The sequence below is a fragment of the Narcine bancroftii genome, chromosome 6 (assembly GCF_036971445.1).
Source record: "Narcine bancroftii isolate sNarBan1 chromosome 6, sNarBan1.hap1, whole genome shotgun sequence".
In the NCBI taxonomy this organism is placed as follows: domain Eukaryota; kingdom Metazoa; phylum Chordata; class Chondrichthyes; order Torpediniformes; family Narcinidae; genus Narcine; species Narcine bancroftii.
The window spans coordinates 223,670,005-223,693,804 of record NC_091474.1 but is presented as its reverse complement, the minus strand read 5'-3'; the positions used below and the strand labels follow the sequence as shown (position 1 = coordinate 223,693,804).

At 40.2% G+C, this 23,800-nt stretch overlaps 1 protein-coding gene and 1 long non-coding RNA gene across 12 annotated transcripts in view; one reads left to right on the top strand and one right to left on the bottom strand.

Annotated features, from left to right (window-relative positions):
* The window catches only part of sec63 (SEC63 homolog, protein translocation regulator), a 109,713-nt gene that overhangs the window by 75,198 nt on the left and 10,715 nt on the right, over positions 1–23,800 (top strand). Inside the window, exons 14-20 of the mRNA XM_069887518.1 lie at positions 2,125–2,207; positions 4,195–4,260; positions 5,079–5,273; positions 8,448–8,594; positions 13,609–13,710; positions 20,781–20,879; positions 23,100–23,204. Of these exons, the coding sequence (XP_069743619.1) occupies positions 2,125–2,207; positions 4,195–4,260; positions 5,079–5,273; positions 8,448–8,594; positions 13,609–13,710; positions 20,781–20,879; positions 23,100–23,204 (797 nt within the window). The remainder of the gene's footprint in view (positions 1–2,124; positions 2,208–4,194; positions 4,261–5,078; positions 5,274–8,447; positions 8,595–13,608; positions 13,711–20,780; positions 20,880–23,099; positions 23,205–23,800) is intronic.
* The window catches only part of LOC138737062 (uncharacterized), an 81,699-nt gene that overhangs the window by 51,487 nt on the left and 6,412 nt on the right, over positions 1–23,800 (bottom strand). For 2 of the 11 annotated variants that reach the window (XR_011340747.1, XR_011340745.1), the window contains one exon: positions 813–928. The exons of the other annotated variants lie outside the window; for them this stretch is intronic. This is a non-coding gene — a long non-coding RNA (uncharacterized lncRNA). The remainder of the gene's footprint in view (positions 1–812; positions 929–23,800) is intronic. 11 annotated transcript variants of the gene reach the window in all.

Sequence of the window (23,800 nt, the reverse complement as noted above, 5' to 3'; positions counted from 1 at the left end):
TGCATTTTAGAGATATTACAATACTGGGCAAGTTCAATAATGTCTGATAGATAAAGTCAGTTGATGCTTTCCAATGATGGAAGGCCTCATGCAAAACTGACCTTGCACATTTCTAGCATCCATGGCTTTTATAAATTTTTATGGTTATTTGTGTCAGGATTGCCCATTCTCTAGGTCAACCACAGGAATGCCACACTCTGTTCCAACCTCAGAAGAGGAATTAGGGGATATGGGGAGAAGGCAGGTAGGTGGAGTTAGGTCATCAATTAGATCAGTCATGATCGTATTGAATGGCGGAGCAGGCTCGAGGGGCCATTTTTGGCCTACTCCTGTTCCTACTTCCTCTGTTCCAGCATCACTTTGTCCTTCAGGAAAGTCTGCTGATTAATGCTAAGTTAATACTTTTGTAATGGGATGAGACAGATGCAAGGTTTAATTGCAATGTCTGGAACATTTTAATTAAAAATGATTTAGAATGCCCTATAAATTTTTTTGAAAGATTTGCTTCCTGAAAAAAAAATGGGGATTATGATAGACATCTTCAAGCTGAACGTAAAGATAATTTCAGATTTGTTGTATCATGTAGGAACTTGGAGAAACATTAATGAACTTCCGTTGAATTGAGCATATTTAATCGCATAATGATGCTGATACATTACGTTTGTTTAACTGACTTTAAAACATTTGCCGCTGATTTTAGTTTGTATTTGGCATCTGATGTCTCTTGTCAGTGTCCAACAATAGTCAGCCTGCATTGATGGATTCCAGTTGCCCTGATACTGCTTTTCCATGGTCGCAAAGTTCTGACTCACCGAGATCAGCAGGGAAGACGTCCAAGAGCAAAGGCAGAAAATGACTTCTCAATGACATGTTGCAGTTCATGGCTTTGTTTGCTTGAAGTAGTCAAAATCACAAAAATAGGTTATATCTAAAAAATGGTACATGATAGGAAATTTTCAGGCTATTTTTATGATTAGCAGCCCAAAATCTATAAAATTCACCCAAAAGTGTTCAATGTGCAATATCTTGGTTGTCTAGTGTTATTTTTGTGTGGAATTCCTATGCTCACTGGCACCAGTCCTGATTGCAGTCGTTTGAAAGTGCAACTGGTGACAGAGCAGAAGTGAACAAAATGGAAAAAAAATGACACGGCTGTTGGTGTTCCTGTAAACGATGGGGACCCGGGGTGAGGAGAGGCAGTGCTTTACCGAGAGTTCCTACTGCGAATGGCTTCTTTCAGGCTTTAAATAGCCTGTTAAAGGAGCCAACAGTGCTTTATTTGAAATCCTGCCACTTCAGAGTCTGGATCCCAGATGGCAGCACCTGTGTTCAGCAGTAGCCACAGGGGACTGCAGATTCTGGGTAAACAGCAGACTGGTACATGGCACCAGTAATGGGCAGAACACCCTCCAGTTAAGATGGAAAAGCAGAGGAGATGGTGAGCTGTTGGTGATTTACAGGCAAAGAATCCACACGGGCTGCTGGCGATGAGGTCAAAGGGCTCTCATCACGCTGTGGGCTGCTGGAGACTAGCTCCTGAGAACTTGGTATTGGAATCGGGATACAAAAGGGTGCTGATGGGGAGAAAAAAAAGACTCCCGAGAAGCCCTGGACACTGAGGTGGTGTCAGAGGTTTGAACTAAACTGGAGTCCTGTGTTGCTGCAGGAGTGTTGGAGGTGAATCCGTGGAATCTGAAGGGACTCTTTTTACTTTCTTTGACTGTGAAGGGTGCCACGCAACGCTCATGGCGCATCTTTGTCTGCGTTATAATGGACTAAAGGCACTTTTGTGTAATATTGCACGTGTTTTATTTCATGACAATAAATTGTATCTGATCTGACCTCACCTTGTATACTGCAGTGTAGCACTTAGAAGTGATCTCTGGACTGATTAAATGTCATTTTGAAAAGTTGTTTCTAAATTCATGCACAGTTTATAATCTCGTATGCAACCCATTTAGTTTAGTGACAGTCTGGTGAACTTGTTATCTTTCCCAAAATCTGGCAATTTCCCAAATCCTAACCTATTTATTGATGCGTCCTATTGCACGGAGAAGAGGCTTTGAGATGAGGTATTTAAGGGAATAAATCAGAAATTTTAAAATATTTTTTGTTCCTTCTCAGTTTTGGACGATGAAGACAGTAGCAACATTACTGCAGGATCAATTGTTACTGTCACCGTGACACTTAGCAGAGAGGATATGGCTGTAAGTACAAGTATTTATGAGAAAAATTGTGTATTACAATGTCTTTCACAAGGACGGCAGTGTTAGTGTAGCAGTTAGCGCCAAGTTATTGCAGTGCCAGTGTCCTGGGTTCAAATCTGATGCTGCCTGTAAGCAGTTTGTACGTTCTCGCCATGCCGGCCTACGTTTCCTCCAGGTGCTCTGGTTTCCTCCCACCCTTCAAAATGTAAGGGAGTTGTAGGTTAATTGTGTGGCACGGGCTCGTGGGCTGGAAGGGCCTGTTTAAAAATTAAATGTTTATTGCAAAGGTGTCACCTTTTCCATCCCTTCCTTCTTTCTATGGGGAGTACTCTGTCCATGTCTCGCTGGTTCCCTTATAACTAACTATCCATATCTCCTTGTCCCCTGGCACTTTCCCCTGCAGTTATAGAAGGTGGAATATTTGTCTCAACCATCTCCCTCGCCGTCATACAGAAACCCAAACAGCCCTTCCAGGTCAGACTAAGATTCATTTGCACCTCCTCCAGCCCTCTTCTCAATGAGGCCATTGACAAGGTTGCTTTGCAGAAGTGTACAAGTGTAGACAATATGAGTGCAGCATACCTATGTTCTATCCACAATGGCTGTCCTGTGCTCACTTTTTTATGCCATTTCAATTCCCTTTCCCATTGCCACAATGACCTGTCAGTCCTTGGCCTTCTCCACTGCCAAGGTGAGGCCAAATATGAAATCAGAAGAACAAAACGTATCCTGCCTGGTTAGTATACAACTCAGTAGTATGAACATTAAATTTTCCAACTTTAGGTAAACAATGGTCACAGTGCATCATTCTGTCCTGGTTCTGGATTTCTCCCTTCTCCACCCCTCTGTCCCAATATTGAGTCATCATCAATATTGAAGCAACCCTATTGCTTTTACATCTTTACATAATCTGTCTGTTCCTCTATTTCTCAGTGTTATTGGGAGGGCAGTTGTATGTCCATCAGAATGATGGCATCTTTCTTATTTTGCACTGGGGGATGAGCCCAACAATGCACCCTCTCTGAATATGGCTGTGACACTTCCTGGATAATACTGCAACCCCTCCACCACTTTTGCCTCCCTCTATCCCAACTAAATCATTGAATTGCTGGTCCTGTCTTTCTCTTGGCCAAATCTCTGCATATCGTAATTCCATGTGTTGATCCAAACTCTGTAAATTTGCTTTACACATTATATTCCTTGTATTAAATAAACACACAGACCGTCAGTCACTTTGTTCATTCACTCATTCCTTCCTTTCAGACTTGCCAAAATTGTGTTCAGAAAAAATTTCCCTTGAGTTGATTGGATTTCAGTATTTCCATCTATTACACAAATACGTCCACTCCTATTTTTAATTTCAGCCCAAATTAAATATTTGAGCTGGGAGAACAAGGTCAAAGAAATAAATAAATTCCAACAACTCTATAAGAATACAACACAAAAGCTGAATAATTTGCCTGACTAAATGAGCAAAAATATGAGCAATTCTGGAGATAGAGCTTTTGATTCATATGATTGTCATAACTGACTGGTTTGAGGAGTTGAATTGGGGAAGGAATGTTTCAAGAAATAAATACAGAAACACTGGAGGAACTCAGCAGGTCTCTCTGCGAACATAGGAGGTAAAGATATATAACCAACATTTTGTGCCTGAGCCCTTCAATACCTTGAAGAAGGAATATATATCTTTATCTTCTATGTTCACTGCAAGACTTGCTGAGTTCCTTCAGCATTTCTGTTTCTTTACAACAATCACGTGATTCAAGAAATAAACAGCATCTGAAGTTGTAGCTTCTGTATGGGCTATTGATTGGTATTTCTCCATTAGGAGAAAAGGCTGGCACACTTTAGGGAAGGAGTGAATGACAGTCTTTTAAAATTAATTTTTATATAGTAAATACAAGAGTTCTGAATTCATTTAGTTGCAAAATAATTGTCAAGCAATATTTGAAGTTCTACCTTTTTTCAAAAACTTTTTTTGAAGGCCATCTTTGAAAAGGAACAGGAACAAGGTGCTTGTATCAATGAAGAGCAGGACACTGATGACATAGTAAGTCTGAATGGTAAAATAAAGTTTTGCCAATAATGTCTTAGAAGTGAAAACTGTAGTATTTACATTTGTTATGTTTTAACTTTTCATGTAATTTGTCTTTTCCTGGATTTCAACTGGAGGAATTTCGAGAATTTTAATTTTAAAAAAATGTTTCCACCCTCTCAAACAGGCATAGAACATGACAGTGTATAAACAGGCCCATCTAGTTTGTGCTGAACTATTATTTTGCGTGTCCCACTATTATTTCATCCAGACCATTGCCCTCCATACCTCACCCATCTATATATCTATCCAAGTGTCTCTTAAATTTCACTTCTGCTGCTGGCAGCTCGTTCTGCACTCACAAAATGATGAAATTTCTCATCTCTGTTCTAAAGGACCATCCTTTTATTCTGAGTGTGAGCCCTCTGGTCCTAGATTCTCCCACTACTGGAAATATCTTCGCGTCTGCTCTGTCCAGCCTTTTCAATATTTTAAAAGAGGGGGAAAATGTTCTTCTCTGCTTCATTGCCTCTGGTTGCCTGAATGTTAATAAAATGGATGATGGATCTTTTGGAAAATGGAAAGGAAAAGAAACGCTTCTCCTTTATTGCCATTCTAATGATCTCTTTATCTTTATCTGCACCACTTCAGATTATTTCTGACTGAGGAATTTTTAAATCATTCCAATTTATTATTTGTGTCTGTATGTGACAAGATTAACAATAACATTTCAATCTTTTTTTTTTCCAAGTTTTACACGGGTATGCACTGAAACTTAACATTTATAATGTATTTAACACATTGCAATGATTTAGTACCCCTTCATGTTTCAGCAAGGAACTGGTGGTGCAAAAAGTAAAAAGAAAGCTTGGCAGAAGAATAAAGGAGCCAAGAAGCCACTTAAATCCAAGAAGAAGAAACCAACCAAAAAGAAGGGAACCACACAACCAACTCAACAGCAGCCAACTGACCAACAAAGGCAGAAGCAGAAGCACAGTCAAGCTAATGGCTCAGTTGTGGCAGGCAATGTATGATGCATGGTGTTCCTACAAATCCCTGTGTCACCTGAACTACTTGATAAATTTAAGAGAAAATAAAACTCAGTGAATCTCAGTACAGATATTCCCCTTACTTACCGCTTATGTGACTTATAGCCATCCGTACATACGACCAAATTGATTTTAAAATATAAAAATTACACATTTATGAGTGACAGGCCAATCTATGGAAAATAAAGCCTCTCGTGAGACCTGGACATTGGCCAACCTCGCACAAGAGCTGGCCTTTGGTAGTGGCCTTGTTGAATTTCATGAACTATCATGGATACCGTGCAATTTTGACATATCTTCATTCTGAGATACAACCGGTCAGTCAGAACGGAACATAGGTGTAAGTTGAGGAATACCTGTACAGCAGAAAACTGCATTATTCTACATAATAGTCACAATATTATATGACTGGTTCTTCATTGTCCCTGACTTGGACTGCAGGTTAGATCTGATTTCATAATAGTGGCTCTTTAACATCACCTCCTTAAATAGTAGCTCCTGGTTTTTGTTGTGATTTAATTTGGACATACAGTATGGTAGTTGGCCTTTACAGCCCACGCACCCCAAATAAGCCAATTAACCTACATTCCCTATACATTTTTGAAGGGTGGGAGGAAACCCATGCAGACATGAGGAGAATGTTCAAGCTCTTTATGGACACCGCTGGATTCGAACCCCAGTCTTTGGCGCTGTAATAGCGGTGCGCTAACTGCTACGCTAACCTCCTTTGTTTCTTGTTCTGTCAGTTCTATGAACTTGTAGACTTTTGGGTAATTTTTTTCTTATTGATTTGTTCCAAGGCAATGGATGTTTTACTGGAAGGAAAATAATGTAACGGTGTTGTTGCAGTTTAAGAATATAATTGTGATCTTTGCTTGTTGGGAAATGATCTTTCCTTCCTTTTTATTGCTTCATAATATGTAAACTATTAATATTTATGTATCAGTGGATTAGTTTCTTAAAGGTAGATTAAGTTTTACACCACATATGAGGGCTCCTCCTGTTTAAGCATATCAGTTTTACATATTTTACAACACCGTAAAAAGTATTTGGCTGCAGCTTGGGTATAATATTTCAGAATAGTTTGAGACCTGGGAGTTATCATTTTTAGAATATTGTGAAGCTCTGATTCCCCATGTCAGTTCATCTAAAGTTATTATTCTACAAATCTATTAATTACATCATCCTGTCCCCATGCTATGAATAATTCAGTTTGTATAGATTAAATTCTACTCCATGTAATACCAATTTTTTGGTAATTCATGATCTGAAGAGGATAATGACCATTAGAAGGTTAATTTGGTCCATTGTTGAATTGGTTGTTTTTATTTGATTTAAATAAATCCAGCATTCTTGGAAATAATTTTCTCAACATGGAAATGCTAGCCTGAAAGGGAGCTCATGGAAGATTTGCAAGATCCTCTCCAGGCTAAGAAGGTTTGCTTTATGCAGTGAGATTGAGTAAACGGGCTCCAGACTGACTCTTGTGGGAGTAGAAAATAATTAGAAAGAAGACTTGCAGGGCTCAACTGCTTGGACACAGGAAGAATGCTTCCTCTGCAAAATCTAGAACTTGGGGCTCAGTTTCAGATTGAGGAATGTGCCATTGTGGAACAGCCGGAGTGGTGACTTCAAAATTCTCTTTCTTGGATGTTGTGAAGGCTTTGCCATTGGGTTTATTAAGAACAGATCAACAGATTTCTGGATATTAAGGGATTAGGGGATAATGTAGAAAATTGGATGAGTCATGATCTTGATGAATGGCAGAGCAGACTTGGGAGGCTAGACAGCCTGCTTACTGATCATTTATTTTCTTTTGCAAGTTGTATTTAAAAAGTGATGGTTATTTCAACCTTTTGCAGAAGGCCCTCTAGATGGCAGCATTGTACTATTTCCAACTGAAGTGAGGTTCTTGGGATCAGAGGACATTTAAAGAGAACTCCAAGGGAGGATTCAGCTGTTGGAGCACTTCCTACTCTCTCCTTACAACCTCACTCTGCATGCAGATGGTTGTGCTTTTTTCCACTGTTGTTATTAAATTTTGATTTTCTCTGAGATTAGGAATAGGATTTTCTTTCATATTCAGAGTAGATGATCTAGGTATCTACTCTGAGATAGAGATGTATTTCTTTTTAAAATATTTATTGATTTTAAAAGAAAAAAACCCTTCATACATGATTTCTAACTGATTACATAATTCATAGTATATACATAACATATATAAATTGTACAGAATATGCCATAATTATCAGGCAACATAACTTGCTCAAAATCTTGAATTCTGATGTTAAGAGATGCATTTCTGTGGGCAGCTAAATTGAGAAAGGTGTTTGTCAGAATTAAAGAAGTTAAAGGTGTTTGTCAAAATTGAAGAAGTTAGTCTTGTGTGAAACCAAAAGGAGGCATTCAGGCAATTGAATTTATACCTACTCGGAGCATTCCCATCTCAAGTGCTGCTTCCATGCCTTACTCTTAGAACTTAAGATCATGTCCATTGTGAACAGAATCTACTCTGTAATTAAGACAGTTGTTGGGGACTCGTGCAACGACCAAGATACTGACTCAAGCTTTATCAACTTGATTATGGGAATATTATGTCAAAAATAATATACATAGCCAAAAAGGACAACAATGAATGATTACATTGTAAGTATATTAACATCCATACAAATGTGGATAAGCCCAAAAAATTAACATAGCTGAAATCGGACATGGTTGGTACCTGGGAAATATTTATTTTTTGGAGAAATATTTTAAATGCTCTCCTTTCCATTTTGTTGTTACATAAATAACCTAATTACCTGGGGTAGGGCAAGCATAATGATACAGCTGATAGATCTGCTGCTTCACAGCATCAATCCTGATCCTGGGTGCTGTCTGCAAGAGGTTTGTATGTTCTACCTGTCATTGCGTGTGAGTTCTTTGGGCACTTTAAATTGGACCAAGTGTTTGGGTGAGCGGTAGGATGTGGAGAGAATAATGTAGGATTAGTGTATAATTAGGATAGTTAATGATTGACGTGGGTTCAATGGGCAGAAGGGCCTGTTTCTCCGCTGAATTTCTCTGACTCTCTGAATTTTCTGATCTCATCATTTTCTGAATACATGGAATAGAACAAAAATTGAGCATTAATTTCGCCCAATGTCATTCTAGGATCCATCAAACCGCGATGAGGACGAGGACGATTTATCAGATAAAGGGAGTGATTCTGAAGAAGAGACAACAAACAAAGATTCCCAGAGTGAGAAAGAAGATGACAGTGACAAAGAAACAGAACACGAAGAGAAGGACGATGAAGCTGTGAGTGAATATTTTTTAGCAGTAAAACAAATTCTGCATCAGGCACAAAACTGTTTCAATTAATTCATGAGACTGAAGCAAGCAATTTATTTATATATAAATTCAGTTATTGTTCTGTAGTTTATTAAGTGGTTTGCATTGGCACAATTGCAGCCACTTCAGCGTTTTGATGCAGTTAAGTTTTGTGTTCTGGAGATTAGTGCTTAAATACTGACATCGAATAGATTTGTATAAAACTGAAGAGTAACACGAGCATATCACTTCATGTAGAACATTTTCCCAGGTGTATTTGGAAGTGTATCTCATTTTTAATATTGTGAAAGGAGATCATTCAGCCCTTTGGATTGATGGGACTCCTGGGAATCAAATCTCCCACTTCCTTGTCCCTGACTCTCTAATGTGCCCATCAATGCCTGATTCCTCCTCCAAACACGAGGATAATTTATAGTAACCAGTTAATGACGAGCCATATTGAGTGGATTAGTTTGAGTTAATGTGCGTTTTTAAAAATAAAAAAGTTAAACCTTTTGAAAGTGTCTATAGCTTGGAGTGTGTTTAGATTGTATCTGCAAATGCTATGATTGGCTCTGAATATTCTGAACCATTAGTTATGAGTCGATTCTTTTTGATTTTCATCAGGCATTAAACAGTTTTTTGCCAAAATATTCATTTAAAAATAAACTTCTGAAGTTCACCAAAGCACACTTGGAAGTTCTGATTTCACCATATGCCAGCCTTTTGTTCTAGGGGTTTATTCAGAATGTGGAAAATGGTTTGTTAATTTTTTTTTAAGTTCAGATGGTATAGGTAGTGTTTGGGCTGGTGGTTTGGGAAAGCTTTGTATCTAAACAATGAAAATAATGTTTAAAAAAAAGTAATGAATTTTCAAAAGGTTATTTTCCATGGCAGCCTCATTTGAAATTCTATATTATTTTTACCTCTTAAATAACATAGAAGAGGCTTTCTCATTCTGATAATTTCTCACCAATGTTAAGCCAAATTTAGAAAATAGTTGTAAAGGTCCACAGATGAAATGCAACAGCCTCTTTCAGGATAAGAACATTACAGCACAATGTTGTGCTGACCTTTAATAAACCTACTCTCCAACAATCCGATCCTTCCCTACCTCACGTTCATAACACTCTATTTTTCTTACATCCATGTGCCTGAGCCTTTTAAATGTCCCTATTGTAATAAGCTTCCACACCACCCTTAGCAATGCATTCCATACTCCCTCCACTATTCGGGTGAAAAAAATGCATCTTTGATTTCCCCTTAACTTTCCTCCACTCAACTTAAATAATTGTCTTCTGTACACTCTCTTTATATTGGCTCTCATAATCCTATCTCATCTTTTGTTGCTCCAAGGATAAAAGCCCTAGCTCAATCTTGCTTCATAAGACTTCCAATCCAGGCAACGTCCTGTTAATCTCCTCTACACCCTCTCCAGATCTTCTGCATCCTTCCTGTAATGAGGCAACCAGAACTGAACACACTGCTCCAAGTATGATCTAACCAGAATTTTATAGAGCTACAATATTATCTTGGGCTCATGAATGCAATCATTCGACGAATGAAGGCCAGTACTCTCTTTGGCTTGGCTTCGCAGACGAAGATTTATGGAGGGGGTAAATGTCCACGTCAGCTGCAGGCTCGTTTGTGGCTGACAAGTCCGATGCGGGACAGGCAGACACGGTTGCAGCGGTTGCATGGGAAAATTGGTTGGTTGGGGTTGGGTGTTGGGTTTTTCCTCCTTCGCCTTTTGTCAGTGAGGTGGGCTCTGCAGTCTTCTTCAAAGGAGGTTGCTGCCCGCCAAACTGTGAGGCGCCAAGATGCACGGTTTGAGGCGATATCAGCCCACTGGCGGTGGTCAATGTGGCAGACACCAAGAGATTTCTTTAGGCAGTCCTTGTACCTTTTCTTTGGTGCACCTCTGTCACGGTGGCCAGTGGAGAGCTCGCCATATAACACGATCTTGGGAAGGCGATGGTCCTCCATTCTGGAGACGTGACTCACCCAGCACAGCTGGATCTTCAGCAGTGTGGACTCGATGCTGTCGACCTCTGCCATCTCGAGTACTTCGACATTAGGGATGAAAGCGCTCCAATGAATGTTGAGGATAGAGTGGAGACAACGCTGGTGGAAGCGTTCTAGGAGCCATAGGTGATGCCGGTAGAGGACCCATGATTCGGAGCCGAACAGGAGCGTGGGTATGAAAACGGCTCTGTATACACTTATCTTTGTGAGGTTTTTCAGTTGGTTGTTTTTCCAGACTCTTTTGTGTAGTCTTCCAAAGGCGCTATTTGCCTTGGCGAGTCTGTTGTCTATCTCGTTGTCGATCCTTGCATCTGATGAAATGGTGCAGCCGAGATAGGTAAACTGGTTGACCGATTGAGTTTTGTGTGCCCGATGGAGATGTGGGGGTGCTGGTAGTCATGGTGGGGAGCTGGCTGATGGAGGACCTCAGTTTTCTTCAGGCTGACTTCCAGGCGAAATATTTTGGCAGTTTCCCCAAAACAGGACGTCAAGCGCTGAAGAGCTGGCTCTGAATGGGCAACTAAAGCCAGTACTCTATATGCCTATTTAACCACCACATCAACTTGTGTGGCAACCTTGAGGGATCTATGGACTGTGGGCCCATGATCCTTTCGTCAATCTAGTGTTAAGAATTCTACCATTAGTCACACATTCAGTCGTCATATTATTCCTTCTAAAGTGTATCACTTCACACTTATCCAGATTGAATTCCATCTTCTACTGAAAAAACACACAAATACTGGAAAAACTCAGCAGGTCAAACAGTGCCTTTATGTAGCAAAGGTAAAGATACATCACCAACATTTCAGGAGCCTTTGCTACATAAAGGCACTGTTTGACCTGATGAGTTTCTCCAGCACTTATGTGTTTTTTTTTTCACTTAAACACAGTGTCAACAGAATCCTGTGTTTTATCCCCATCTTCCACTTCTCTGCCCAACTCTGCATCCTCTCTATATCCTGTTGTAATATTCGACAATAATCTACAACTGCCTCCAACCTTCATGTCACCTTACTGACACTGCCCTTCTCCATCTAAATCACAAAGAGCAGGGGTCTCAGAACAGATCCCTGTAGAACATCACTAGTCACCAACCTCCAGGCAGAATACGTTCCATCTGCTACCACCCTCTGCCTTCTATAGGCAAGCCAATTCTGAATTAATGCAGCCAATCTCATGACTTTCTAATTGAACCTATCATGGAGGACCTTGTGAAACACCTCTCTAAAAATCCATAAACACCACATCCACAGCCCTATCTTCACTCATTTAGGGTTGTGAGGCACGACCTGCTCCTCACAAAGCTTTCCTGACTATCTCTACGAAAACTTCTCTAAATGCTCATAAATCCTGTCCCTAAGAATCCTCTTCAACAGTTTGCAATCCACTGAAGGAAGGCGCACTGGTTTATAATATCCAGGATTCTCCCTATCAACATGATAACAACTCTATTTTTTTCTCCTTTCCAAAATCTGTTTACTTATCAGTGGATCAGTGACTATTAGGGGACCAATAGTATATTCCCAATGGAGTGATCACTTCATTCCTGCCTCTGACTTATACCCACACTGACTCAGAAGATAATCCCTCCACAATGCCCACCCTTTCTGCAGCTGTGATGCTATTCCTGATGAGCAATACTGCTCTGCCCCTATCCCTTTTGAAACATCTAAACCCAGAACATGCATCAACCAATCCTGTCCTTGTGTCACCTACGTCTCTATAATGGGCACGCCATCATAATTCCATTTACTGGTCGATGCTCTAAGTTCATCACCCTCATTCATAATACTTTGCAATTCTGAAGCCTTGTTTCCATAGGGCTGCGTTCACAGCCTCAACGCACCACTTCCTCCGCCTGTCAAAGCATTTAAGCCCCATTTGGCAACTCCTACAATGACTTCTCCATTTGAGTTTCCCTTCCTTTTTTTATGGCTACAGTTAATTAGCTAATCCCCTACCTTTTACCAGACTCTGTCCCTGATCATATTTTTGACGATACTGAAAGAGAGGTTGCTCCATGTCACGACCCTTTTTATCTTTCCTGCATTCTATCTCATTGTTATTTCATTCTTAACCCATTACTGTGACATCACTGGCAAATTTGAAGATGTCAGAGCAGTATTCAGTGGTACCATTGTGGATGTAGGAGGACATAGTAAAGAACTGTATGCATCTTTGAAGAGTGCTGGTGTTGAGTATGATTGTCGAGAAGGGGGCGATGAGGTCTAGATTCTGAAGTTTGAAAGTTAGTTTGTGCGGAACTGTGGTTTTGAAGGCAGAGCAGTAGCTGAATGTGGATGTCCTTGGCATCCAGGGTAGAGCAGGTCTGCCCTCTCACCCTGCTCTCAGCTTCTTTCTCTTCTACCCTCCTACCTGAATCCTATTACCTCTTCTCTGTTAGTCTGTGCTTCTGCCCCCCTCTCCCCATCTTTTTATTTAATGTCTGCCTGATTTTCAACATTTTTGGTGAAGAGCTCTGACCCAAAACATCAACTATCTTTTGCTGAGCTTCTCTGGCACTTCTGTATACTGTACTAGAGCTACAAATTTTCTTCTTCACCTCCATGGGAAAATGGCATCTGCCAGGGATATGTTTAGTCAGTAGGCAAATTGGTATCGCAAGGAGGTTATTTGACACTGCTTTTACTTGGAGGAAGAGAAGTTGGTGTATCTTTGAAATACATTGTGGAGCAGTTATTTGGGGTGACCATTAAAATAAAGGTATTTCATAAAGCAACTAGATTGAGAAATTATAGTGAACATATGAGTATGGGTAGAATAGATTGACCAGGCCCTTTTTACTTGTAGTCTGTGTCTATTTCAAAGATTTGACTGAGCCTGTTCAGGAAAATGTTGCTGATTGATGGTTCATCTGGTAAAGAACTGCAGCTATTTTTTAAAATCTTGCAAATAGTATGTTCAAGTTTAGTCTTGCCTGTGTAACATGTCTGAATTACATTATCTTTTCAAATAGGAATGGGAAGCACTACAGCAAAGTATCCAAAGAAGAGAGAGAGCTCTGCTTGAAACCAAATCGAAGGTCACCCACCCAGTCCATACACTATATTTTCCTGAGGTTGGTGCAAAGTCATGTTAAAGAATTTAATACAGATGCTCCTGACTTGTTACATCAAGGAGTTTGTCTTCTTTCAGAAATCTAGCATCTAAAGTCCATTGCTTTTAAAGCATAAATCTCTGTATTGGACAAATTATTAGAATGTTATGTTTGGCTTTAGAATTGGAATACATTGACAATGAGTTGCAAAATCATTATTTCAGATCCTTTTATTTAAACTTTCGGATAATACAGTAAAACCCCCATTTTAGGGCAACTGCAGGGATTGCAGATACTGGAAATGCAAATTTTTTTGGTTGACTGACACTCACTCTTACAATGCCTAACTACTACACCTACATTAAGAATACACCGTTGAAAAGACAGTGCAAATGTAATATGGAAAAAAAAATCAGTATCGTCGTCTTTAATTATGTAAAGTTCATTTTAATCAAGTAATTCCCGTAACTTACTAAATTTAAATTCGAGTCGCTGGCGCTGTAAGTGTTGTGCTAGCCACTATTGCTGTGTTACCATCATAATTAAACATAATTCCTAACATATTATTCTATCCTGTACATATTAATTGGGAGGAGCAGGTGTTGTGGATGAAAAGGTGTTACAGATGGTTTCCAAATCTTATAAAAATTCTCAAGTTGATTCCTTAAATTATAAGTAATCTTTTCCAATGGTATGCACTTTTGAATTTCTATATGCCATCTATCCAACTTTATAAAATTATCTGACTTCCATGTTACTGCCTTCTGTGACGCCACTTTCAGGGAATTGTGTATCTGTATTCCAAGATCCCTCTGTTCTGCCACACTATTCAGTGCCCAACTATTTATCATGTATGTCCTTGGTTTATCTTTCCAAAATGCAATACCTTACACTTGTCTGCATTAAATTCCATCTGCCATTTTTAGCCTCTTTTTCCGGTTGATCCAGATCCCTCTGTAAGCTTCGAAAACCTTCTTTGCTGTCTACGCCACCTCCAATCTTTATTTCATCTGCAAACTTGCTGATCCAATTTACCACATAATCATCCAGATCATTGATATAGATGACAAACAACAATGGTCCCAGCACCGATCCCTGAGGCACCCCAATAGTCACAGGCCTCCAGTCCGATAAGCAATCATCCACCACTACTCTCTGGCTTCTCCTGTCCAGCCAATGTTGTATTCAGTTTACTACCTCAAGCGTCTGAACCTTCCTGGCTAACCTCCCATGTGGGACCTTTTCAAAGGCCTTACTAAAGTAGTCAATATCAACAGCCTTTCCTTCATCAACTTTCCTGGTAACCTCCTCGAAAAACTCTAAGATTGGTTAAACACAACCTAACGCACACAAAAAAAGGCCACGTTGCTGGTTTATTGAATACCGGATAATGGGGATTTTACTGTAGTTGGAAGAAGAGGAGCGGAAAGTTGTGTGTGCTGAAGGAGGATTGAATAAGAAGAGACCTGCTGCATCTAATGATACCTATAAATAAACAAAATAACAGCACAATAATTTGCAAATCTGTTTGCACAGCAGTTAATAGGGCTGCCTCCCAGCTCTGGGGATTCAGGTGCAAACCAGACTGTTGCTCTGTGCAGAGTTTGCACAGCTCTCCATGATCATGGTGGTTTCTTCCCATGTCTCAAAGATGTGCTGGTAGGTTCATTGGACCAGCTATGTCATTTTAAGATTTAAACTTCCAAATTTCCAAAAAAAAAGGAGATACAAGATGGAGTGAGTAAAAGCTTAGTTTAAAAAAGAATTTAAGAACCTAAAATGTGAGACCTGCAAAAAAAAAACATTTAGGCCATGAACCACAGAGCACGACATTAATGGCTTAAGGCATAGCTGCCAATGGTGATGTATCCATATAACCATATAACCACTTACAGCACAGAACAGGCCAGTTCGGCCCTACTAGTCCATGCCGTAACAAATCCCCGCCCTCCTAGTCCCACTGACCAGCACCTAGTCCATACCCCTCCAGTCCTCTCCTATCCATGAAACTATCTAGTCTTTCCTTAAATGTAACCAATGATCCCGCCTCGACCACGTCTGTCGGAAGCTCATTCCACATCCCCACCACCCTTTGCGTAAAGAAATTTCCCCTCATGTTCCCCTTATAATTTTCCCCCTTCAATCTTAAACCATGTCCTCTAGTTTGAATCTCCCCCACTCTTAATTGAAAAAGCCTATCCACGTTTACTCTATCAAGTCCCCTCTCAATCTTCTACGCTCCAGAGAAAAAAGCCCCAGTCTGCACAACCTTTCCCTGTTACTCAAACCTTGAAATCCTGTCAACATTCTCGTGAACCTTCTCTGCACTCTCTCTCTATTTTCCATCACCAGAGTTGAAGGAAATTGGTTTTCTACAAATGGAGGGGGGAAGTAAATTGGAACCGGTTATATAACTCAAGCCTTTCAGGCACAAGATCATGAATGTGAGAGGGAGGCAAAAAAAAAATAAGTATCTGCCATTTAACTTCTATAATCAGCAAGATGCTGGAGTCCATAATCAAGATGCCAAATTAAAATCACCATATAGGATAAGATTACATGGTATTGTAGGTAGTGTGTTAATGTGAATTAAAGAGACATTGTAATAAAGACAACATTTTGGGCACCATTTTTTCTTATTCAGGTTGGAAGGATTTACCTCATGAAGTGTTCCAAGGATCACTTCTTGACTCCAAATTATTTACTAGTGCCATTACAAAAGATAGGTCTGGAGGAGTATTTGAGGGAAGGCCTCATACTTCTGGAATGAAAAGGCAGTGCACCATTTGCTTTCCTAACTGTTTGCATGTGCGGTACAGCTCTGATTATCTAAATTCCTCAGTTATTGGTAATTTTTTTTGGACCCAAAAGTGATGTCTGTTTGGCTACAAAAAAATTTTCGGGTAATCAAGGATTTCATAAAAATCAGAAATTCTCATTTATCCAAAAAAGTTTCAAGCCAAAATAATGTCATTTCACCTGAAAATTTTCAGATGAATGAGGGCTATCTGAAACATCAGAAGTCCTCAGTTATCTGAATTTTTTTCAGAGCTGAACAGATGTAACAGGTTGAAAAAATTCTGGAAAACCCTCTCTGTAGAATTTCAGGTTTTTGGTGTTGAATTTATCTTATTTTGTTCAGGTTGTTTTTTGTTGAGAATTAAACATTATTTCATGCTTAAAGAACCTTCCCTTGTTTAAACACTGTTATGAGTGATTTGCTGTTGCCACTGGGCTGTTTTTTTAAAAAATGACCAGTTATCCAAAATTATCATTTATCCAAAATAGGCCCAATCTTGACGATTTCAGATAATTGGAGTTGTACTGTATCTGCATAATTGCTTTTTGAACTAGATTCCACAGGGCACCAACATTTACAGGCTGCCAGGAGTAGTCTGGTGGCAGATACAATTGCAACGTTTAAAGTTTCTCGATAAATGAATATGCAGGGACTCAAGGGATGCATATCACATGCAAGCAGCAAAGTTTTAGTACAAAGTGGACATTATTCGGCACAGACGTGGGCTGAAAGCCCCGCATTGTTCACATGAATTTTTTTTAAAAATTGTATCATTTCACTCCTACCTCCATTTAAGTTTATCTTACCTAAATGAATAACCACATTTCGTTATGTTGAACTCCAACTTCCACATCTTGTCCATTTAGTTCACTGTCTCTTTGTGTACTCTTCTATCATAGCTCACTTTTCAACAGACCTTCATCCAACTAGATTACAAGTCAATTTATCTGGTCAACATAAATGGTGAATACTGTGGGCTTGATACTGATCCTTCTCATGCTAGTAAAAGCTTGCTAACTTGAAGACCTAATGTTTTGTATTATTGATCTAATCCTTAGCCAAGTTAATGTACTATCCCTAACCTATAGTACCTCTAATAAACCACTGATTCCTTCTGGTTACATCCTCTGTTTCCCATTTTATAAAATCATGTTTAGAACATAGAACACTACAGACAGTATAGGCCCTTTTGCCCTCGATGTTATGTCAACCCATATATCCCTAGTACTAAACCCACCCTACCTCTATTTTTCCTTCATGTGCCTGTCTAAGAGTCTCTTAAATGCCCCTAATGTTTCAGCCTCCACCACCATCCCAGGCAAGGCATTCCAGGCACCCACATCTCTGTGTTTTTAAAAAAAAAACTTAACCTTGATGTCTCCCCTAAACTTACCTCGCCAAACTTTGTGCACGTGTCCTCTGGTGTTTGCCATTCCTGCCCTGGGAAACAGGTGCTTGCCATTCACCCTATCCATGCCTCTCATAATCTTGTAGACCTCTATCAAGTCTCCTCTCATCCTTCTATGCTCCAATGAAAAAAGTCCCAGCTCTGCCAAATTTGCCTCATATAACTTCTTTTCCAAAATGCCTCATCTCAAAATTTTCTGGATTGAACTCCATCTGCCACTTTTCCACCCAATTCAGCATCCTGTCTATATCCTCTTGTAACCTTCGACAACTTTCAGCTCCATCCACAACTTCTCCAACCTTTGATTCAACCACAAACTTACTCACCTATCCTTCCGCCTCTTCATCCAGGTCATTCATAAAAATCACATAGAGCAGGCATCCCTGTGGTACTCCACTAGTCACCAACCTCCAGGCAAAATAGTTTCCTAGCACTACTACTCTTCTTTCTTCCTGCAAACCAATTTTTTTATCCACACAGCAAGGTGCCACTAATCCCATGCCTCATGTCTTTCTGGATAAGTCTCTCGTGTGCGACCTTGTCAAATGCCTTGTGTTACAAGATCAAACCAGCAACCACAAAGAAGGCATATCACACAGGGGTAAAGATGAACAATTACTTTATTAACAGCAATTACTTTATTAACAAAAATTCACCTTCAAACTTTAATTCAAAATCCCCCCCCTTTTATAACAATGCCCACTGGTTACTATGCAAATCTACAACAGTGTAAAACTAATAAATTCCCCAGCCTAAATATAACATATGTAATTAAAGTCTAAGTTATATTTCCAACCAGCACACAGAAAAAACTTAGACCACGACTCATGCTCTGGGCCTTCTTCCATTCCACAGCATCACCCAGTGGTGGTTTATCGTCCAAGTCCAGAAATTTTAGATTATTTTCTGCACGTGCTCAGTCCGTCTCCCACTCTCTCAGCAGTTCACCTTCACCTTGGCTCTCTAAGGCAAGCTGTCACTTTTTAACATAAAACCTCACAACACATAGGCCAATACACAACACAGAATTCTATAACACTTGCTAAAATCCATGTAGACCACATCTACCACCCTACCCATTACAATTTCTTCCTCAAAAAACTCAATTAGATTCATGAGGCATGGCCTTCCCTTCACAAAGCCATTGCTGACTAACCTTGATTAGACTGTACTTCTCCAAATGCTCATAGATCTGATCCTTAAGAATCCTCTCCAATATTTTGCACACCACAGATGTTAGACTCAACCAGTCTATAATTCCCAGGATTCTCCTTATTACCTTATTTAAACAAGGGGACTATATTTGCCATTCTCCAATCCTCAGGCACATCCCCTGTGACCAAAGAGATTCAAAGATCATCGCTTTAGCCCCAGCTATCTCTTCTCTCACTTCCCACAGCAACCTGAGGTATATCGCGTCTGGCGACGGGAACCTTGCCCTGTTTGCTCTGCCTTCCCTGACTTTGATTTTCTAATGCATTCCATTATTTTGCCAACTGATGAAAAGTGAAATATTCAGTGGTTCAAATTTTCTCTCCAATCAAAATTCTAATTATCTGTAGAATGCTTCCTTCAAACAATCACTTTCTTAGATTAAATCGAATGGTGCTAAAATGAAGCCCATAGTATGATAATTTGCCAACAATACTGTTCTGCTCCACTCAATCTTTTCCTGCTCCAAACCCGATCCCTTCATCCAATTCATGCTTTGTTCTATGCTCTCTTGCATCATAAAATCTACCTTGTTTTTCCCAATTCTGACAAAGACCCCAACCCAAAATGTTAACTCTGTTTCCCTTTTCACAGATTCTGCCTGTGGTCTGGATGTTTCCAGCATTTTCTGTTTGTTTCAGAATTACAGCAGAATTTTGTGGGTTTTTTTTGCACAAAATAGTTGGCACATTTGTTACCAGATGGGAATTGGGAAGATTTTTAGATGGAATACTAACATGAAGCTTTTTTAAAAATCATGCTGTTGTAGTCCTACATGATCATCTCTGAAATCCAGCATTGGTTTTCTGATTCTCATGTCCAAGTCATGCACTTTGGTGCTTTGTCTATCCGTTGAAAAGAGCTAGAAACTAGCCCTACTGCTTTAGTGTGATTCATAATCATCCCTATTTTGTCAAAATATTTGATAGCAAATTATAGTCAGGCCATAAATATCTAAAGTTGGGGATTTTGAAATCTGAAAACTGGTTCATGGCAAAATTTATGTCTTCCATTCTCTCTGACCTGGCTATTTTGCTTTTTTGCTCAACTAGTGAGCTAAACTTCAAACATTCCAGCTCTGCACTAACTCAAGCCTAGACCTTCAATACGATCACAGCTGGGATCTGTTATTGTACTATTGTGATTTAAGAAAATAGTCACTGTGGTTTTTTAATAGCGTCTTCCTGGTTACAAATACAACTCAGTTTATTGATAAATCTTGCATCCTGTACTTCTTTTGTGACCTCTGTCCTATTTACAGGAATAAGCCAGTTGACCCCTGCAATAATTAAAAACCAGTTGACCCCTGCATCGGTGGTAACAGTTTCTTTCAATCTGTTGTGCTTGATTATCAGTCCCTGACCTAAATTGCACAATTTAAGACCCTCATTAGTGTAACCTTGCAGGAAATGAGGCCCCAAAGAGTGCAGTAACCAGGGTCCTGATGAGCTTTTGGGCAACTATCACTTGGTATTTCTGAATTATTGAGTCACGATTATAGCAAACTTACTCTCTCTCTGCGCAATTCTTGCGATGCTAAATAAAGGGTCACCATTTATTCTACACACTGAGATAGTTTTGCGTTGTCTAATTCTCCAGGCATTGTCACGTTATGAAAAAATTAGACTGTGGATTCCAGGATCACTCACAGTAAATTTTACTTTTTAACAGGAGAAACAAGAATGGTGGTGGCTTTATATCGCAGACAGGAAAGAACACGTGTTAATATCAATGCCGTCTCATGTATGCACTCTTAAAGAGGAGGAGGAGGTAAAAGTCTTAATTCTTTCTAAAGTCAAAAAATGTGAATGGATTCCATATAGTACGATAAATTTGTAATGGCTAATTTTCTTTGTGCCATTCTGGTATTAACTTTTCTAGATAACTTGCAGCCTGACATCACTTCTATATAGAAGTGACTCATTTAGGACAAGAGCAGGAGATACCTTAGTTCAGAAACAGGTTTTACTTCAAAGCAATATTCGATCTACTTTCCTGAAAAGGTGCAAATGGAGAAAATATTCAGTATGCTCAATAGGATTTGAAAGCTCCTTCTTTGAAAAATACAGTATGAATGTAAAACCTGAGCTTGCTTAAAAGTTTTAATCTTTTATTATGGATGACTAACCATTGCAAAATGGTTGTATTTCTAACCATAAGCTTTTCCAGAATGGATTTATTTACATATGGAGATCAGTGGCTTTTTAATTGACTCAGCTGACATTGAACATTGATGTGTGGGTTCAGACGTAGCTTAGTGGTAGGTTCAATCAGTATTTCTGTTTTGTTTCAGCTGCATATCAGGAGATGTGAGCACACCTATCCATGGTGATAGTCAGGTACAGCAATGTCAGTATGGTGCATTGCCATAGGTGCCATGTTTCAGATCTGACATCTATCTACCAGAACTCACATCTTCCCTCACAGATGATTGTAAGAGATGAAGGTCTGATAACAGTGTAAGAAGCAGGGGATTTGCATCTTCTGTCATGGACGATAGGTATTCCTCGGCCAAATTTACCACAATGATTATCTGGCCTTTATCCTGTTGCTGTTCGAGCTTGCAGTGCATGTAACTGTAATGCTCTACATCAGGGGTGTCAAACTCAAATTCACGGAGGGCCAAAATTAAAAACCTGGACTAAGTCGAGGGCCGAACTAAATATTTATTGAAAATTTTCAACAACATCTGCATGTTTTCTCTTCTTTCAACATATGTAATGTTAAACTTTAGGATATAACTTTAGGAGGATAATGTTACAGGTCAGGAGTAGGTAGCTCAAGTTCACCCTTTGCTTGACATGAGGGAAACCTATTTGGTCCCTGTGGAGATGTAGTCAGCATTCACAGGCTGTGTCCATTTTGGCCTGCATCAGGACTCAGCATTTCCTGCTCACTCCTCAGGCTCTAGGCCTCTATTCACCCTCGACCCACCATCCCTCTACCTGACCAGTCCTTTACCCAACCTCTACTCACCCCTCACTCCACTCGCTCTGCCTCTACCCACCCCATCCTATACACGCCCCTCTACTGCCTCTCCCCTCAACCTGTTCCTTCCTCTACCCATCTCTCACCCTCTAATCACCCCTCCCCTACTCGCCCAGCCCCTCCCCTTTTACCTCTTCCCTATCCACCCCTCCTTCTACTCATCCCTCCTTCTAACTGCCCCTCGCACCACCATAACTTCCCCTGCCCATTATTCCTCACCTACACCCTCTGCCCACCCCTGCTTACCCACCCACTCAGGCCCAGCGCGCTGCCGATCAGCCTTTGCGGACAGCCACCATCTCTCTCTTCACGTGCAGGGCCAAACAAGCCGTCCCTGGGGTCCGCGCAGGTGCAAGCGCTGAAGGCCGTGGCGACCGGGAGAAGTGCGCTCGCGCTGTGGAAGGGCTGTCCAGTGCCAGTCGCGCTGCCCGGGGGCCGTGCGCAGCCTGCCATGTCCATCGCGCCGACAGGAAATCACAGGCGCTCGCCCATCCGCCGCACCGCTCGACAGATGGGAGAAGTGACTGGTTGTGCGGGGAGCCTTCCAACTGGCTTGCCGGCTGATGACATCGACAGACTTCTCGTGTTACAATTTCTCGTGTTACAATGGGGAAGGATGTGCAATGAAGGGGGAGGATGGTGGGGGTGACATTACCAAAAAAACAGCATCGGCTCTCGCTGCAGGGCGGGCCACCTCTAATACATTTTTGAAATGATCTTGCGGGCCAAATATAATTATATCATGGGCCAAATTTGGCCTGCGGGCCAGAGTTTGACATGTGTGCTCTACATTATAACAGTCATCACACTTAGTTACTTCATGGGCTCTAAAACATGGAGGTAACTGAAGTTAGTGAAATATGGTGCAGCTTCTTGTTACAACTAGTTTTGACATGAAGTTAATTGAGCTAATAGTCATTTATGCAGACATGACCAAAAGCTGACATTTAAAAAATTTTTAGTTGATTTCAATTCTTAACATTTAATTTCCTTCTATTTCAGATTGAATTGAAATTCTCTGCGCCATATAAACCCGGCAATTATCAATACTCTGTAATTCTGAGATCCGATTCTTACATGGGTTTAGATCTAATCAGGCCTTTAAAGGTAACACATATTAAAAATGTTAATTTTAGAGTCATAAAATCATAGACTTTCTGATTTTGTGACATTTCCTGTGCTCTTGTAAACAATAGTTGGCTTCTAGTGCATGGTAAATTAAATTAAACAGTCCTGAGGTGAACTGTATAATTCATATTTTGCTACCTGTACTTTGACTTTTCTCTATTGTCACTCCACTATTCAAGAAGGGAGGGAGGCAGCAGAAAGGAAATTATAGACCAGATAGCCTGACATCAGTGGTTGGAAGATGTTGGGGTCGATTGTCAAGGATGACGTTGTTGAGTATTTGGAGGCATATGACAAGATAGGCCAAAACCAGCATGGTTTCCTGAAAGGAAAATCTTGCTTGACAAATCTATTGGAATTATTTGAAGAAGTGACAAGCAGGCTAGATAAAGGAGATGCAGTGGATGTTGTGTATTTGGATTTTCAGAAGGCCTTCGATAAGGTACTGCACGTGAGATTACTTAACTAGATAAGACCCCATGGTATAACAGGATACTGTGCATACTAGTGTGGGTAGAGCATTGGGTGATTGGCAGGAAGCTAGTCATGTTCCACAGGGGCTGATATTGGGGCTG